Below are 19,397 nucleotides of genomic sequence, written 5' to 3' on the forward strand. Positions count from 1 at the left end.
CCTGCACAGAGAGAGCTGGGGAGACCCGCTCCTGAGGCCTTGGCCTGAGTTGCACTAACTGGTTTATGTGCTGTGCTTAGTGGCTTCAGTCATGTCTCATTCTCTGTGCCTCTTTGGAGACTGTTCCTGCCAGGCTGCTCTGTCGGGGGCATTTTCCAGGCAAGAAAAATGGAGTGGGTTGTAATGCCTTCCGCTGGGAGATCTTCGCAACCCAGGGATAGAACCTGCATCTCCTGTGTCTCCTCCCTGGCAGGATAATTCCTTGCTACTGAGCCACCGGTGACTGAATTATACAAGAGTCTGAAGTCCCTGAAGACCTTCACAATGAAATCTCCATTCATGGCCTAGTTCCTGAACAGGAGAACCAGAATCCCCTGGCTTAGGCCAGATTCCCCAGGGAAAGAACGACAAACTGAATATGCATTAGTCAAGTCTGTGCAAAACTGCCCCCCAAAGTGAAAATGTGGAGACTGCTTGTGGGCATGCTTGGATAAGCACATTCAATAACTACTGCCTACAGTGATTTCATCTTTTGATTGCTTTGAAATGTACCTCTACATCTTCTGACATTTGCTGAGAGTGTTGCCTCTGGCCCTGGGATGGAGAAAATCCAATGGCTAGAAAACACAGAATTCTGACCCCAATGTTCAACTTAATGTGAATGTTGGAAGTAGAACCAATTGCAAAGCCTCCATTTTTGTGTCAACAATAAACCCTGCTGTATTTGCTGCATATTAAAAAAAAATCAGACAATTTCAACATAAAGTCAAATGGGAATGGTTGTCAAGACAGTGAATATCAACTTTTTAATTGCAATTCTTAGAGTAGCTCTCATACATGCAATTGCTGTTGTTTAGTTAACTACCTCTTTTGCAACTTTTCTCTTTCATTGATGCTTTATTTGACAACTTGATCTCAATTATAGCCTGCTATTTATTGTATTAGAGGCATTTTCTATCACAGAATTACAAAATTTCACTTTCAAAAGAAGCACACACATATAAATAAGCAGAAAAATGACATTATGGACACTATGATTCAATCACTCACGTTAAACCATAGTTTTATCTTACTAGGTTTATTATTTTAAAGTAACACAGAACTACATGTAAGCCAAATTTCCATCAGTCCAGCCTCTCTCAATCCCATTCCATCCACCTCATCTAGAGGAAATAACTATTGACTAATACAATATGTCTGACTCTTTGCCATCCCATGGACTATAGCCTACCAGGCTCCTCTGTCCATGGGATTTCCCAGTCAGTAATACTGGTGTGGGTTGCCATTGCCATCTCCAGTGGATCTTCCTAATCCAGGGATCAAATCCATTGCATTGAAGAGGATTCTTTACCACTGAGCCAGCAGGGAAGCACTATATACATACGTGAAAAGTGAAGTTGTTCAGTAGGGTCTGACTCTTTGCAACCCTATGGACTGTAACCTACCAGGCTCCTCCATCCATGGGATTTTCCAGGCAAGGGTACTGGAGTGGGCTGCCGTTCCCTTCTGCAGGGGATCTTTCTGACCCAGGTATTGAACCCAGGTCTCCCATGCTGCAGGCAGAGGATTTACCATCTGAGTCAACAGGGAAGCCCCATATACATATTAAATATGTACATATGTATAATTGTTAGTTATGTGGTTTTAAAATTGATATGAGAGAATTTAAGATATTTATATATTTTTGTGATTGGTTATATACATGTATATTCTTGCCACCTCTTTTTAATATCTTCTGCTTCTGTTAGGTCCAGACCATTTCTGTCCTTTATTGAGCCCATCTTTGCATGAAATGTTCCCTTGGTATCTCTAATTTTCTTGAAGAGATCTCTAGTCTTTCCCATTCTTTTGTTTTCCTCGATTTCTTTGCATTGATCGCTGAAGAAGGCTTTGTTTTTTCTCTTCTTGCTATTCTTTGGAACTCTGCATTCAGATGCCTATATCTTTCCTTTTCTCTTTGGCTTTTTGCTTCTCTTCTTTTCACAGCAATTTGTAAGACCTCCCCAAACAGCCATTTTGCTTTTTTGCATTTCTTTTCCATGGGGATGATCTTGATCCCTGTTTCCTGCACAATGTCACGAACCTCATTCCATAGTTCATCAGGCACTCTATCTATCAGATCTAGGCCCTTAAATCTATTTCTCACTTCCACTGTATAATCTTAAGGGACTTAATTTAGGTCATACCTCAATGGTCTAGCAGTTTTCCCTACATTCTTCAATTTAAGTCTGAATTTGGCAATAAGGAGTTCATGATCTGAGCCACAGTCAGCTCCCGGTCTTGTTTTTGCTGACTGTATAGAGTTTCTCCATCGAGGTGGCAAGAATAGACAGAAGAACTATACAAAAAAGAGCTTCATGACCCGGATAATCACTATGGTGTGATCACTCATCTAGAGCCAGACATCCTGGAATGTGAAGTCAAGTGGGCCTTAGAAAACATCACTACGAACAAAGCTAGTGGAGGTGATGGAATTCCAGTTGAGCTATTTCAAAACCTGAAAGATGATGCTGTTAAAATGTTGCACTCAATATGCCAGCAAGTTTGGAAAACTCAGCAGTGGCCACAGGACTGGAAAAGGTCAGTTTTCATTCCAATCCCAAAGAAAGGCAATGCCGAAGAATGCTCAAACTACGGCACAATTGCACTCACCTCACATGCTAGTAAAGTAATGTTCAAAATTCTCCAAGCCAGGCTTCAACAACATGTGAACTGTGAACTTCCAGATGTTCAAGCTGGTTTTAGAAAAGGCAGAAAAACCAGAGATCAAATTGCCAACATCTGCTGGATCATGGAAAAAGCAAGAGAGTTCCAGAAAAACATCTATTTCTGCTTTATTGACTATGTTGAAGCCTTTGACTGTGTGGGTCACAATAAACTGGAAAATTCTGAGAGAGATGGGAATACCAGACCACCAGACCTGCCTCTTGAGAAATCTGTATGCAGGTCAGGAAGCAACAGTTAGAACTGGACATGGAATAGCAGACTGGTTCCAAATAGGAAAAGGAGTACGTCAAGGCTGTATATTGTCACCCTGATCATTTAACTTATATGCAGAGTACATCATGAGAAGTGCTGGACTGGAAGAAACACAAGCTGGAATCAAGATTGCTGGGAGAAATATCAATAACCTCAGATATGCAGATGACACCACCCTTATGGCAGAAAGTGAGGAGGAACTAAATAGCCTCTTGATGAAAGTGAAAGTGGAGAGTGAAAAAGTTGGCTTAAAGCTCAACATTCAGAAAATGAAGATCATGGCATCCAGTCCCATCACTTCATGGCAAACAGATGGGGAAACAGTGGAAACAGTGTCAGATTTTATTTTTGGGGGCTCCAGAATCACTGCAGATGGTGACTGCAGCCATAAAATTAAAAGACGCTTACTCCTTGGAAGAAAAGTTAGGACCAACCTAGATAGCATATTCAAAAGCAGAGACATTGCTTTGCCAACAAAGGTCCGTCTAGTCAAGGTATGGTTTTTCCTATGGTCATGTATGGATGTGAGAGTTGGACTGTGAAGAAGGCTGAGCACCAAAGAATTGATGCTTTTGAACTGTGGTGTTGGAGAAGACTCTTGAGAGTCCCTTGGACTGCAGGGAGATCCAACCAGTCCATTCTGAAGGAGATCAGCCTTGGGATTTCTTTGGAAGGAATGATGCTAAAGCTGAAACTCCAGTACTTTGGCCACCTCATGAGAAGAGTTGACTCATTGGAGAAGACTCTGATGCTGGGAGGCATTGGGGGCAGGAGGAGAAATGGACGACAGAGGTTGAGATGGCTGCATGGCATCACTGACTCGGACATGAGTCTGAGTGAACTCCGATAGCTGGTGATGGACAGGGAGGCCTGGCGTGCTGTGATTCATGGGGTCGCAAAGAGTCAGACACGACTGAGTGACTGAACTGAACTCAACTGATATACATGTGTCATTGTATATGTCTATGTATATGTAATTTGTGATTGGTGTTACATATATGTATGTGTATGTATGCTCTTTTCTTGCTCAACCTTAAAAGTTTGAGATTAACTATCTTGATGGTACAGATTTGATTCACACATTTGAGCTACATAGACATTATAGTTACTTTTGAATATTCTTTATTACGGATAATGATGCAGGTCACATATTTTTATTCCTCAAGTTACCCATACACAATAATGTGTTTAGTACTTGGATAATACTTCAAAATTATTAGTCATAGTGTATAAATACTTTTGCATCTAATAGATACATCAGAGATGTTTCATAGTGATTCTATCAGTTTATATATTGAGAAAATTTGGGGATTATTTATTTACTAACACCTGTAGCCCTGGTAAAGGTAAACTCCGGGAGTTGGTGATGGACAGGGAGGCCTGGTGTGCTGCAGTCCATGGGTTTGAAAAGAGTTGGACAAGACTGAGTGACTGAACTGAACTGTATTCCTGGTGGCTCAGAGGTAAAGAATCCACCAGCCAATGCAGGAGACTTAGGTCCATTCCCTGGATTGGAAATATCCCCTGGAGAAGGAAAATAGCAATGCACTCCAGTATTTTTGCCTGGAAAATCCCATGGGCAGAAGAGACCGGGAGACTACAGTTTATGGGATCACAATAGAGTCAGATATGACTTTGCTACTAAACAACAACACCTCTAACAGCTTTTCATAATGTCATGTAAGTTAAACTTTGCTAGCTGAAAGGAGGCAATGGTATATGATTGTAGTTTTATTATGAACACTAAAAATGAATTTACAGTACCAAGATACTGGATATATGCATGCAAATTTATGAAGCTCTTAATAATTAGTTCTATTGCAGCTACAGGATGAGAGGCCCTGTAGTTGTTTTTTCCTCGTTCCTAACTTTTCACATTTAGAAAACTAAGATCATGGCATCTGGTCCCATCAGTTCATGGGAAATAGATGGGGAAACAGTGGAAACAGTGTCAGACTTTATTTTTGGGGGGCTCCAAAATCACTGTATATGGTGATTGCAGCCATGAAATTAAAAGACACTTACTCCTTGGAGGGAAAGTTATGACCAACCTAGGTAGCATATTCAAAAGCAGAAACATTACTTTGCCAACAAAGTCTGTGTAGTCAAGGCTATGGCTTTTCCAGTGGTCATGTATGGATGGGAGAGTTGGACTGTGAAGAAAGCTAAGTGCTGAAGAATTGATGCTTTTGAACTGTGGTGTTGGAGAAGACTCTTGAGAGTCCCTTGGATTGCAAGGAGATCCAACCAGTCCATGCTGAAAGAGATAAGTCCTGGGTGTTCATTGGAAGGACTGGTCCTGAAGCTGAAACTCCAGTACTTTGGCCACCTCATGGGAAGAGTTGACTCATTGGAAAAGAGCCTGATGCTGGGATTGAGGGAAGGAGGAGAAGGGGACAACAGAGGATGAGATGGTTGGATGGCATCACCAACTCGAGGGACATGAGTTTGAGTGAACTCCGGGAGTTGGTGATGGACAGGGAGGCCTGGCATGCTGCGATTCATGGATGACTGAGTGACTGAACTGACTGAACTGAACTTTCACAGGTATTCTCAGACCTTGCTTCATGACTATGTCCTGTGTTTCTTGTCTCCCCTAAGCACCAACAAGGTTTTGCTCTAATGGTTTGGACATGAATGTTTTGTAACCACTTGAGCACTCAAGTAAGCATAATTTGGAATTACAGGTGACAATGTCCCACAGGGTAAGCTTTGACTAATAAAAATTAGAGCTGGCAGAAAAATTCCTTTTTCTATCTTGCTTCCTTGAAAACTGGTACATGGTTGATGTGCTTGCCTATTTGTTTCAACAATTTTTTTTTGAAAAAGTTTTTTTTTATTAGGTTTCATTATACCTGAAAGCTTTATTTTTTGTGATATAAATTTGGTTAGATGCAAGATATCAATGAGTTCAGAAAGGTTGATAACTTAATAGGTAAAATGCTGCAAAAAATAATAAAACTTTTAATAATCAAACAAAATGTCAACATGTCTGTGGCAAGGAAGATGATCTGACTCTTAACAACCATCCAAGAATTGATTCCAACATAAATCCACCTTAGCTATCAGGATTTTTCTTTCTTGTGAAGAAAAATATTTTTATAATTTTTTAACAAGAAAGAAAAATCTTGACAGCTAAGTTGGATTTATGTTGGAATCAATTTTTGGACGGTTGTTAAGAGTCAGATCATCTACAATATTATAAATTAATTAGCCTCCAATTAAAATAAATAAATTTATATTTTAAAAAATTATAAAAATATTTTTCTAACATATATTTTATTTTAGATTGTATTTATTTTCAAATTATTGTGTGTTATTTATATTAGTATGTTTTCTTTGAACAATTAATGGCTTTTAAAATGGGGAATATTGGGTACTTGAAGTTGGAATGAAAAGGACTAAGCTTTCTCTGTTGATATTAATGGAATTTTTAACAACTTACTACCTCTTCACTTAGCAGGATTTAATTCTTAAATGAAGATAGCTGTTGTTTTAAATTTGCATTAATCTGAGTGACTGACTTGGGTTATCCAGGAATCTCTTCAATGCATCCTTCACGTCCTTGTTCCTCAGGCTGTAAATGAGGGGGTTCAGCATTGGAATCACCAGGATATAGAAGACCGAGGCCATCTTATCAGTATCTAATGAGTGGTTGGTCCTTGGCTGCAAATACATGAAGGGAAGAGTCCCATAGGACACAGTGACAGCCACCATGTGAGACGCACAGGTGGAAAAGGTTTTGTCACCCTTCTGAAGAACATATCCTCAAAATGGCAAGGATGATGTTGAAATAGGATGTTAGAACAACAATCATAGAGAAAAACAAATTGGTCCCTGAAAAGGTAAACACTGCTGTTTCTGGAACGTAAGTATCAGAACAAGACAATGCTAACAAAGGGACATTATCACAGTAAAAATGGTTGATCACTTTGGACGAGCAGTATGACATGGAAAACACACAGGAGGAGACCGTCAGTGCTGTGGTCAGACTGTAGGTGTCAATAAGGGCCATCAGGAGAAGTCAGATCCCTGGAGAAACCACCAGCCAGTAGAGCAGAGGGCTGCAAATAGCCACATAGTGATCATAGGCCATGGCAGCCAGCACGAAAATCTCAGCCACAACAATAGCTATGAATCCACCTAGCTGGGCTGCACATCCATAATAAGATATGGTTTTCTTTGTAACCAAGAAGTTAACCAACGTTTTGGGGGCCATGACAGAAGAATTGTCCAAATTGGTTATAGCCAAGTGCTTGAGGAAAAAGTACATGGGGGTTTGAAGCGGAAAGTCCACGCTGGTGAGGATGACGATTCCCAGGTTCCCTGTTACAATCTGTCCATAGATGACCAGGAACACACAGAAAAGAGGAATCTGGAGTTCTGGACGGTCTGAGATTCCCATTAGAATGAACTCAGTCACTTGAGTGCGATTCCCTGGAGCCATGTATTTCGCTGATTTCAGCTTAGTGGGGAAAATGGAAATAGATTAATAGACTGTAAAGTGGCCTCTGTTTTTGTTGCATGCCATATTGTTAAGTGTTTCACTGAAAATCAGTTCACTTCTGTTGACAAACACTTAAAAGTTTCAGAACTTTCTCAATTGTCTTTTCATCTTTTCATCAAATTCAGCAATACAAACTCTCCAGAGTTCCATTTCAGGATCTTAGAACTGTCTGACCAAGCAATTGAAGTATTTATGTACTATAGGATATGGTTTTTATTGGATAAACATACATAAATTGCATGATGAGAAGTATTTATATTTACATGCACATGTAAATTATATTAATGTCTCATGCAAATATGCTGCTTGTATATGTATGTTGGAGAAGGAAATGGCACTCCAGTAATCTCGCCTGGAGAATCCGTGGACCGAGGAGCCCGGCAGTTTACAGTCCATAGTGTCGCAGAGTCAGACATGGCTGAAGTGACTTAGCACTTGTAAAATTATACGGCATCTATATATGTGTAGGTGTTTATTTATATACACATGCATGCCTTTCTGTGTGTTTGTGTTTCTTGAGATAAAATAGAGGTCCTATAAGAAGCTGATGAGCTCAAGTGACATCTAGTTATTTTTCTCTTAGCTGCTACAGGCCTTCCCACCCTCTCATATATTGTCATCATACTGGTTATTTTAGTATTTCTGTGGAAAACTTATGCAATAGTCTGTTTTTTCCTTAACAATAATTACAATACTTCTCGGATTCAGTTGCCACAAGCAAATTTACACTTTGCTACTGTTCATTTTTAATATCATTCAGACATTCTGAATCTGCTTTTTGGAAATCACCTTTCCTTTCTTTTGTAAAATAAATTGCTCTTATCTAATCTCTGTCTTTTAGCAACTCAAACTTTTTATTTTGTTCTAGCAACCCTTTCTTGTATGTGTTTCCTTTAAATAACTTAAAGCTCATTTTTATTTTTTTAAATACATAATGTATAGTTCTGATTTGTTAAAGGTTGATCGGTTTTTCTGCTTCTATACGGAAATCATAGAGTCTAACATTATTTAATAGTACTGTTGTCCATGCCAGCACATACAGAGGCACTTTGAATGATGATTTCTTTGTTCTGCAGGAGTGTCCCAGAATGTGTGTATGATTAATTATTTATATGTCTGATGAGATAATTTAGGCTCAGTGAGATTCAGTTACTCAAAGAGCCTCGTGTGTGTGTGTGTGTGTGTGTGTGTGCGGGCACGTCTGTTCAGTTGCTCAGTCATGTCCAAATCTTTGTGATTCTATGGACTGCAGCCCACCAGGCTTCTCTGTCAATGGGACTTTCCTTGTGTGAATACTGGAGTAGGTTGCCGTTTCCTCCTCCAGGGGATCTTCCCAACCCAGGGAACAGAATCTGTATATCCTGAGTCTCCTGCATTGCAGGCAGATTCTTTACCAGTGAGCCACCAGGGCAGCCCAAGAGCCTTTATAGGATATTTATCAGTAGTCTGTTTCTATGATGTTTTGGGTGTGTTTTTTTGTTTGTTTAGTTGGTGGTTAGTAGTTAGCACACTTACTAATGAAAAAGTAAAAGTCGCTCAGTCATGACCAACTCTTTGCGACTCCATAGACTATAGCCTGCCAGGATAATCTCTCCAAGTAATTCTCCAGGCAAGAATACCGGAGTGAGTAGCCTTTCCCTTCTCCACTGTGTCGGCAGGCAGATTCATTACCACTGTGCCACTTGGGAAGTGGCTAAGCATATCTATTCCATACATTAACCTGAACCCAGGCCTCCCGCATTGCAGGTGGATTCTTTACCATCTGAGCTACCAGGGAAGCACTTTACTAATAGCCCAGTGCATTGTCATTTCCTTCTCCAGGGATGGTAAACCGCTTCATTATTCTTGCCTTGAGAACCCCATGAACAGTATGAAAAGACAAAAAAATAGGACACTGAAAGATGAACGCCTCAAGTCAGTAGGTGCCCAATATGCTACTGGAGATCAGTGGAGAAATAACTCCAGAAAGAATGAAGGGATGGAGCCAAAGCATATACAATATCCAGTTGTGGATGTGACTGGTGATGGAAATAAACCCTGATGCTGTAAAGAGCAATATAGCATAGGAATCTGGAATGTTAGGTCCATGAATCACGGCAAATTGGAAGTGGTCAAGTAGGAGATGGCAAGACTGAACATCGACATTTTAGGAATGAGCGAAGTGAAATGGAATGGCATGGGGGAATTTAACTCAGATGACCATTATATCTACTACTGTGGGCAAGAATCCCTTAGAAGAAATGGAGTAGCCATCATAGTCAACAAAAGAGTCTGAAATGCAGTACCTGGATGCAATCTCAAAAACGACAGAGTGGTCTCTGTTCATTTCTAAGGCAAACCATTCAATATCAAGGTAATCCAAGTCTATGCCCCAACCAGTAATGCTGAAGAAGCTGAATTTGAATGGTTCTATTTAGACCTACAAAAACTTTTATAACTAACACCCCAAAAAGATGTCCTTTTCATTATAGGGGACTGGAAAGCAAAAGTAGGAAGTCAAGAAACACCTGGAGTAACAGGCAAATTTGGCCTTGGAGTACAAAATGAAGCAAGGCAAAGGCTAATAGAGTTTTGCTAAGAGAATGCACTGGTCATTACAAACGCCCTCTTCCAACAACACAAGAGAAGACTCTATGCATGGACATCACCAGATGGCCAACACTGAAATCAGATTGATTATTTTCTTTGCAGCCAAAGATGGAGAAGCTCTATACAGTTAGCACAAAGAACCATGGAGCTGACTGTGCCTCAGATCATGAACTACTTATTGCCAAATTCAGACTTAAGTTGAAGAAAGCAGGGAAAACCACTAGACCATTCAGGTATGACCTAAATCAAATCCCTTTCCTGTTCCTAATGTAACACAAATTACATCTCAGATATTATCTTTTTTCTTCTTCCAATTGTTAAATTTACCTGTGCTCTCTATTTCCAAGTTTTCTACTTTGGATCATTGTCTTCTGCCAGAAATCCCATAACACTGCTTAGCTCACTGTTAAAATTTTACGCCCCTCCTCGATTTTCTACTCCCTTTCCACATATATTTTCTACCCGCTTCCAACCTATAATTTCTACCCCTTTCCAATCACATAGTTCATTATCTTTGAAACTGCAAGAGTAGAATTTTCTATAAATGTAAAGCTGACCTTGTTACCCACCTACCCAAAAACCTATCAGTTTTTTACAATTTACTTAGAAAAAAATCCAAATATTTATTGTGGCCTACATTATCTGATTTTACTCATACTCACTATTATTCAGTGACTCTGGCATTAAAGGAAACACTAGCCTCTGTTAAGTTCCCATGACACAAACAAACAAAAACAAAAAAGATTTTCTCTCTCAGGACAGCATCTTTAGGAAATACACTCTTTATTATAATTATGAATGTATCTCTTAAAGATGCCTGGAATCCTGGGATATTCTTCTTGTGATTTATTCAGTACTTGATTACTTCTCATTCTTTAGATTTTAGTTGAAACTTCACCCTCAGAAAGGAATTCTCCTAACAACATCTAAGAAGCAATTCCCCCAGATTATCTTGATACATCATTTTTGTGTAATTTACTTATGGTACTTAAAATAATCTACAGTTATCTTGTTTATGTGTTTTATTCTAGCCCTTTTGTTTTGTTTCGTCCTCATTATTTGTTTTGTTTTGTCCTCATTATTGGAATAGTAGGTTGGAGAAGGCAATGGCACCCCACTCCAGTACTCTTGCCTGGAAAATGCTATGGGTGGAGGAGCCTGGTAGGCTGCAGTCCATGGGGTTGCTAAGAGTCTAATACGACTGATCGACTTGACTTTCACTTTTCACTTTCATGCACTGGAGAAGGAAATGGCAACCCACTCCAGTGTTCTTGCCTGAAGAATCCCAGGGATGGGGGAGCCTGGTGGGCTGTGGTCTACAGGATCGCACAGAGTTGGACACGACTGAAGCCACTTAGCAGCCGCAGCAGCAGCAGGTCCAGAGGTACACAGGCCTTCAGACTGGGACTGAATTATACCACTGGCTTTCCTGGCTTTATACATTGTAGGCAGAAGACTGTGGAATTTCTCAGCCTCCATATATAGGGAACTGAACTCCCCAAGATAAACCTCCTTTATATATATATAGGTTTGATTCCTGGGTCAGGAAGATCCCCTGGAGAAGGAAATGGCAACCCACTCCAATATTCTTGCCTGGAGAATCCCATGGGCAAAGGAGCCTGGCAGGCTAAAGTCCATGGGGTCACAAGAGTTGGACACGATGTCGTGACTAAACCAGCCAAACAGCCAGGTCCAGAGGTGAGGGGCAAATAAAGTAACTGAAACTTTAACATCTCTTGGAACAAGTAGGAAACGAACAAGATTATATTGCTGTTGCCCAGCTCTTTGTGACCCCATGAACTGCAGTGTGGCAGGCTTCCCTCTCCTTCGCTATCTCCCAGAATTTGCTTAAACCCATGTCCACTGAGTCAGTGATGTCATCCAACCATCTCATCCTCTGTCACCCCCTCCTCCTCCTTCCCTCAATCTTTCCCAGCGTCAGGTTCTTTGCATCATATGGCCAAAGGATTGGAGCTTCAGCATGAGACCTTTCAATGAACATTGAGTTGATTTCTTTTAAGATCGACTGGTTTGATCTCCTTGCTGTCCAAAGGACTCTTACAAGTCTTCTCCAGCACCACAGTTTGAAAGTGTCAATTCTTGGAAACTCAGCCTTCTAATATGACTCAAAGTGTTAAGAGAAAGAATGATTTGGAGTCAAAAACAACTAATATCAAATACTCAAAAATGTTTGGTGTTATTACCACCTTATTTCTTCAATTGTTTTATATCACTGCTTCATTTTTTATTTCATTGCAGATTTTTTTTTTTAAATCTTCTTTAGGAGAAGAGATATCAAATCTCTTCTTTAGGAGAAGAGATATCAATAACTTTTTCTGGTCAGGAAATTATGATACATATGTTTTAAAAATCACTTTACTGAGTTATCTTTGACATAAAAGAGCTGTATGTGGTTAATGTATAGAATTTGATGAATTTGAAGATAAGTATATATTAGTGATACAGTTACCAAAAATCTATACTGTAAACATACCCACCATTCCCCAAAGTATCATCTTGCCGATTTTATTATTATGATTATTTTATACATATACATAATTAACTTTTCATTAAAGGGTAGATCTTATATTAAATGATGAAATAGTGTTGATTCTCTGGATCTAAATTTTGCCTTTTCATATAAGAGATTGTGATAGAATATTTAAGGCCACAGACCATTACTGAGATCATTTAAAAGTGAGAATGGACTATAATTGGCTTAGTTAGTAACAGGAAGCCATCCTTCAAGCAGATATTTCTAGGAAAACATTATAAATCCATGCTGATACTTTGGCAAATATATACAATGTAATTTTCAGAAAAGCCTTATGAAAATGAAATGTTTAGCATTATTATATCAATAAAAATTATCAAAAGTGTAAAAATGACAGAATTTGTAATTTCAGTCTACACTGAATAAATGTTAGTACAAAGATGGAATAAAGAAAAGAGGGCAGAATAGTGACTGGATCAGTGGTACAGTGGTGAAGAATCCACCTGCCAATGCAAGAGACGCTGGTTTGATCCGTGGATCAGGAAGATCCTCTGGAGGAGGAAATAGCAACCCACTCTAGTATTCTTGCCTGGAAAATGACAGGGACAGAGTAGCCTGACAATCTAGAGTCCATGGGGTCACTAAAAAAGAGTTGGATGTGATTTCACAACTAAATAATATTTAAAAATGACTAGATCATGCATTATTCAGAAGAAGAAAATATTTTCAAATTAGAGATCACAAGGAATATTGAATTATTTGGAAGCATATAATTACTCAAGAGTTTCTCACACTCAGTGCAGAAGATATCAATATGATGCCATGATATAAATCATGGCTTTAAATATTTTCAAGCTGATAAGATATACATAACTTAATAAAATTCAATGGATTGGATCTTTGAAATATTCATAATGTTGGATCATCTATTTTTTTGCCACACTTGAATATTCTCTTTAATAGATGATTTCAAATTTGATTTAATAGACCAGAAACATGAGTTTAATAAATTCTTTGAGGAAATCTCATCCAAGGGATGCTTTTGCCATCTATTGACAGTCTTAGAAGATAAATCCTTAATTTCTAACCAAGTAACTTTTTCTTCCGTATAGGTGACTTTCCAAACTCATACATGGCTAATGGAAATTTCACCCAAGTCACTGAGTTTATTCTCACAGGAGTCTCAGAACGCCCAGGCCTCCAGATCCCTCTCTTCTTTGTCTTCCTGCTCATTTATGGACTGACCGTGACAGGGAACCTAAGCATCATCACCCTCACCAGTGTGGACTCTCGGCTTCAGACCCCCATGTATTTCTTCCTTCGGCACTTAGCTATCATCAATCTCTGCAATTCAAGTGTCATAGCCCCTAAAATGCTAGTCAACTTTTTAGTAAAAAAGCATACCACCTCCTTCTACGAATGTGCCACCCAACTGGGAGCGTTCTTGGTTTTCATTGTAGCTGAGGTGCTCATGTTAGCTGTGATGGCCTATGACCGCTATGTGGCCATTTGTAACCCCCTGCTCTACATGGTGGTGGTGTCTCGACAGGCCTGCTTTCTGCTAGTTTCCCTCACATACCTCTATAGCTTTTTCACAGCTGTTGTGGTTTCATGTTGTATATTTTCTGTGTCTTATTGCTCTTCTAATGTAATCAATCATTTTTACTGTGATACCGTCCCTCTGTTAGCCTTGTCTTGCTCTGATACTTCCTTTCCAGAAACAGTAGTCTTCATATCTGCATCTACAAACTTGATGTTTTCCATAACTGTAGTTGTAGCATCTTATTTCAACATCATTTTGTCCATTCTAAGGATACGTTCATCAGAAGGAAGGAAAAGAGCCTTCTCCGCATGCGCCTCACATGTGACAGCTGTGTCAGTCTTCTATGGAACTCTGCTTTTCATGTATTTGCAGCCTCGAAATAACCATTCACTGGATACTGATAAAATGGCTTCTGTGTTTTATACACTGGTGATTCCCATGCTGAATCCCTTGATTTACAGCCTGAGGAACAAGGACGTGAAGGCTGCCTTGAGGAAATTTCTGACCAATTAGTAATGTAGTGTTAGAACTCTATAGGTCACTAAAGAGATGGTTAAGATAGGCTACCACTGTGTGGGATACAGTCTGAACAACATTAGAAGCTAAAGGAATGGATGATTTTCTGATTTTACAATTTTTGTTTTGAGAAAAGGTCCCAGTCCACATCTTTCAAACAGAAATCTTAAATACAAGCCCTTTTTTTCTAATCTAAAAAGTGAAACATGTGAGACAACAGCCACAGAAATTTTGGGGATAAACAGCTAGTGAAAGTCAGATCCATATTTTTTGTACAAAATCTGTGCAGTTCACTGGTCTTGAGGCTCGTAGGTGTGGAGATTTCAGTATCCCAGGAAAGGTTGTGTGTGTGTGTGCCCGTGCATGCGTGTGTGCATGTGCCCAGTCACGTCTGACACTCTGAGACCCCTTGGACTGTAGCCCACCAGGCTCCTCTGTCCATTGAATTTTCCAGGCAAGAATATTCAAATGGGTTGCCATTTCTTCCTCCAGGAGATCTCCCTGATCCAGGGATAAAACTCACGTCCCCTGAGTCTCCTGCAGGTGCGTGCTTTACCACTGAACTACCTGGGACTCCCAGACAAGGCTAAAAATATAAAGAAATATTTATGTAACCACTCATGAGACAGAGCCTATAGTCTGACACAACCTTGTTAATTTTTTCTAAAATAAAAGGAAAAGAACAAATAAATCAACTCTCTTAAGATTATAACAATATTTAGAAACCCTCACAGTACGAAGTCCCCATGTCCAACATGGACTCCAAGTCCACTGAACATCACTGTTTTCAAGAAAATTAGCGTAATCCTCGAAGTGACAACAGAGAGGCACTCTGTCCTCCTGCTCCCTTCCCAGCCTTCAGTGTCAGTCTGTGTACCTTATGTTGGGAATTTTCCAGCTTTATGTCCTCTCTTACCCACTTCATCTTCTTCATCCCAATCTGTTTTGTACACATGGAACTGTTTGGTGGGAGAAACTGTTCTGTCTTCTTCAGTGGTAGCAAAACTCTTCTTTGTAAAACTGCAAGATCATGGGTAAAAGTGCTAAAGAGAAAAATCAAAAAATAAAACTTCTCAAATAAAATTTGAAAAAGTAATTTTATCTATCACACTTATAAAAACTCTAAAAATCAATGAAAAGAAAAGTCTCAATTAAAATGTAAAAAATTTAGAAATTTAAGATGGAGATATATGAATGAATATAGTATATAGAAAAGTGTTCAGTATTATTAATCATCAAGTAAGTGAAAATCAAACTCACAATATTATTTTTATCCCAGTTTCAATTTATGTCTTTTTTTTTTAAATTTTGACTTCAAATATTGGCAAGTATGTGCGGAAAATATGAATTCTCATACATGGTTTTAGGTAATGAAAATGCAACAGTTAGCTTAGAAATCTGCAGTTTGTTATAAAGTTAAATATATAGTTTTCTATATTCCAGTAATTTCCCTCATAGATCTATTGCTAGGGAAATTAATACGTCTATACACATGCATATTAAGTCACTTTAGTTGCACCCGACTCTTTGCAACACTTTGGACTCCCCTGTCCATGGAATTCACTAGGCAAGAATACTGGAGGGGTTGGCATGCCCTCTGCCAGAGGATCTTTCCAACCCAGGGATGGAAACTGCATCTCATCTCTTATGTCTCCTTCATTGGCAGGCAGGTTCTTTACCGCCTGGGAAGCCCCACATATGTGCACATATACAGTTATATAGGAGTGTTAACACTAGACTTATTACAACAAGCAAAAATTCAAATGCCCATCAATAAGAGGATGGTTAAAGACGGGATATATGCATGTAGTCAGTTATTATGTATCTGTATAAGTGCAGCACAGACAAATTTCAATATCACTATGCTGAGCGAAAGACTGCTCATTTGAGACTGTTTATTGTGTGATTCCACTTACATGAAATTCAGAAACAGGGAAAATAAGCTTATAGCAGCAGTAAGTGGAAGTTGGAGGATGTTGTTCATCACTATAATGGGAGTAGCCTAGGATGTAGGGATATTTTGGGGGCATTTAAAGTATCAGGGGCCATTTTTGGTGTTGATGATGTTCTATATCTTGATTTAGGTATTAGGAACAAATGGCACATTTATTAAAACATACCCATTTTTACATTTTAGATCCATTTTTAACTATATAGAATTCCCCTCGATTCTACATGAGGAAGTAAGAGAGGAAGAGAGCATGGGTAAATGTTATGAGAGCGAATATATTATCCTCTGTTATATTTTAGTGTCTATGAAGTTGTGCTGAACATTATGCAAGAATGATGAGAGAGCTCTGAAAACATTACCATTTAGACTGTTATTATTGTAACACATTTCACTGCAAGAATTATGTGTTTGTCATATTAAAGACCAATGTATGTATATCACTCAGAGATGAAGTTTTAATTTCAAATCTTTTAGTCACCAGTTACATGTTTTTGATCAAATGAAATAGTTTGTCTTAGCTCAGTGTCCTCTGGATGTGGGGTTAGTAATATCTATATCATATAGGTCAAATGCTATATTTTTAACCCAGGGCCTACTACTTATTGTACTGGGGGAAAAATAAATAAATAAAACTCTATGCAGTGATGATGATTCATTTACAGTTTTATCATGACTTTTCAAACTGTTCCAGTTTTGCTGAAATAGAACTCATACAGTAATGCTTTTATTGTTATTTAAATCATTGACTCTGTGAGTAAGTCCTTTATGACATGTAGGTCTCCATGTAACTCTGCAGATCATTTATGCTGCTTTCTTCCTTTCCTTAAATTATTCCTTACAATTTTTCCACTAGAGAATATGCAAAATATCCTGGAGAATTAGCAGGCACCGTAGGTAATTTCTTTTTTAAATCTCACAAATGATTTAAATTCCATACTACGTCCTCAGGGACATTACAAAGAAAGAGGAAAAGCATATATTCTCTCTACCCAAAGAAATATCAGGTGAACATAAGAGCAGAAATTCCAGTTCTTCATAAAGGTGAGTACATAAAAAATATTGATTTTGATAACAACTCTGGTGTTGGTAATTTCCCTTGATTCTTAGATTCTGACTAAGGACACTATCATGGTCACTAACTGCTTATTCTTTACACCATAAAAATTTCATTATTTCCTTTGCTAACTGATTTCCCTGGAACAAGATGGTAGTTTTAAAGGCATTAATCACATGACTTGACTACATGTAATATATCCTTTGATTTGTGAAAGTCAAAAGTGGTATTCAGATATTGCAAGTGAAGAAGTTACAGGTACCTGAAAATAATCATCACCAATTTAATCTAAGAGAATCCATTTATGTTAGGATTTCCAGATAAAATACAGGCTGTTCAGTGGCATTTAAATTTCAGATCCATAACAAATATTTTTTAGTATTTGTTTAATATAATATTTATTTTTTGTAAATATACCCAATGTAATATTTGAAAAATAATAATTCATGTGTTATTCATTAAACATTGTATATACCTAAAATAATTTTATTTATTTTAAAATTGACTCTAAAGTTAAGTGAAGTGAAAGTTGCTCAGTCATGTCTGACTCTTTGTGACCCCATGGACTGAATTCTCCAGGCCAAAATATTGAGGGTATAACGGAGTGAGTAGCTGTTCCCATTTCCAGGGAATCTTCCCAACCCAGGGATCGAACCCAGGTCTCCCACATTGCAGGGGAATTCTCTACCAGCTGAACCACCAGGGAAGCCCCCAAATAATTTTGATATATAGATGTGCATACTCTTCAGTATGAAAATAACTCCCATGCATAAACTTGGATAATTTTTACTTGTTTGTTTTTCTTGCTGGTTTCTTAGCACTTGCTTGTTTGTTTTTCAGAAAAGATTTAACAAACTTAGTGAGTAGACTGGTAAAAAAAGTATAATGATTTATTAAGAGCTATAAGAAAGCCATGAGCCCCACATAACTCCTAATTGCTATCACCAGGACTGAAGATTGAAAAATCAGTCTCCCCACTGCATACTTTCTGTATTCTGTCTACTCTAAATATTAGTCCTCAATGGAACGACATAAAATGTTGCACTGGGATTTTAAAAAATGACCAGAGATACCTTTTCCCAAAGAAGAAGAATCGGCAGGGTATCCCTATCTTTTTAAGATACTGAAGCAGTTATTTTGGATAAATAACCAGAAGTAATAAGTTGAATCACATGGAGAATTGCTAATCAACAAATATAGTTTCATTTACATAAGATTGAATAAGATATAGAGATCCGCTGTACAATATAGCAACTTTAATTAACAATACTGTACAATTAACCCAAAAATCATTTAATGTGGCAGATGCTATATATTCTTAAAGCAGAAAATTAAAATCAAAATTAAGAAAAGAATGGGCAAGGTAAAAGAATCTGGAATTTCAGAAAGAGATAATTACTGACACTGAACATGGAGGTACCCTCAGTAAGCATTTGAATAATCCTAGCACAGCTGAAGACTTCAGAGTTGCAGGACTGATACTAGAAATCTGAATTCCTGTGCTTAATCCAGTGTGTCTCTCTTTGCACAGTGAAAGCTGTGAGAGCAGGCCAGGCAACACCTGGTCCTTATCTGTGCATGAGGACGGAGCCTGAAAGCAGAGTGGGGCTCCGTAGAGAGGCAGCCATCTCCTCCTCCAGGGGATCTTCCAGGGATCGAACCTGGGCCTCCTGCATTGCGTGCAGATTCTTTACCACCTGGGCCACCATGGAAGCCCAGAGAAACAGCAGAAAATACTATCTAGGAAAGAGGAAAAGATTGCTC

The 19,397-nt window shown here is 38.6% G+C and overlaps 1 protein-coding gene and 1 pseudogene across 1 annotated transcript; one reads left to right on the plus strand and one right to left on the minus strand.

The window, feature by feature from the left end:
- Nucleotides 1–6,474: 6,474 nt before the first annotated feature.
- LOC138092995 (olfactory receptor 8J2-like) lies at nucleotides 6,475–7,426 on the minus strand (annotated as a pseudogene).
- Nucleotides 7,427–13,701: 6,275 nt separating this feature from the next.
- On the plus strand, nucleotides 13,702–14,625 carry LOC138092633 (olfactory receptor 8J3-like). The gene has a single exon (XM_068988694.1). It carries the CDS (start codon nucleotides 13,702–13,704, stop codon nucleotides 14,623–14,625), a length of 924 nt encoding a protein of 307 aa, XP_068844795.1.
- The last annotated feature ends 4,772 nt before the right edge of the window (nucleotides 14,626–19,397 follow it).

This window comes from Capricornis sumatraensis, chromosome 16 (genome assembly GCF_032405125.1).
Source record: "Capricornis sumatraensis isolate serow.1 chromosome 16, serow.2, whole genome shotgun sequence".
In the NCBI taxonomy this organism is placed as follows: Eukaryota; Metazoa; Chordata; class Mammalia; order Artiodactyla; family Bovidae; genus Capricornis; species Capricornis sumatraensis.

What these genes read in the sequence shown, in the direction of transcription:
- LOC138092633 (XM_068988694.1), top strand. Translation starts at nt 13,702, where the DNA reads ATGGCTAATGGAAATTTCACCCAAGTCACTGAGTTTATTCTCACAGGA.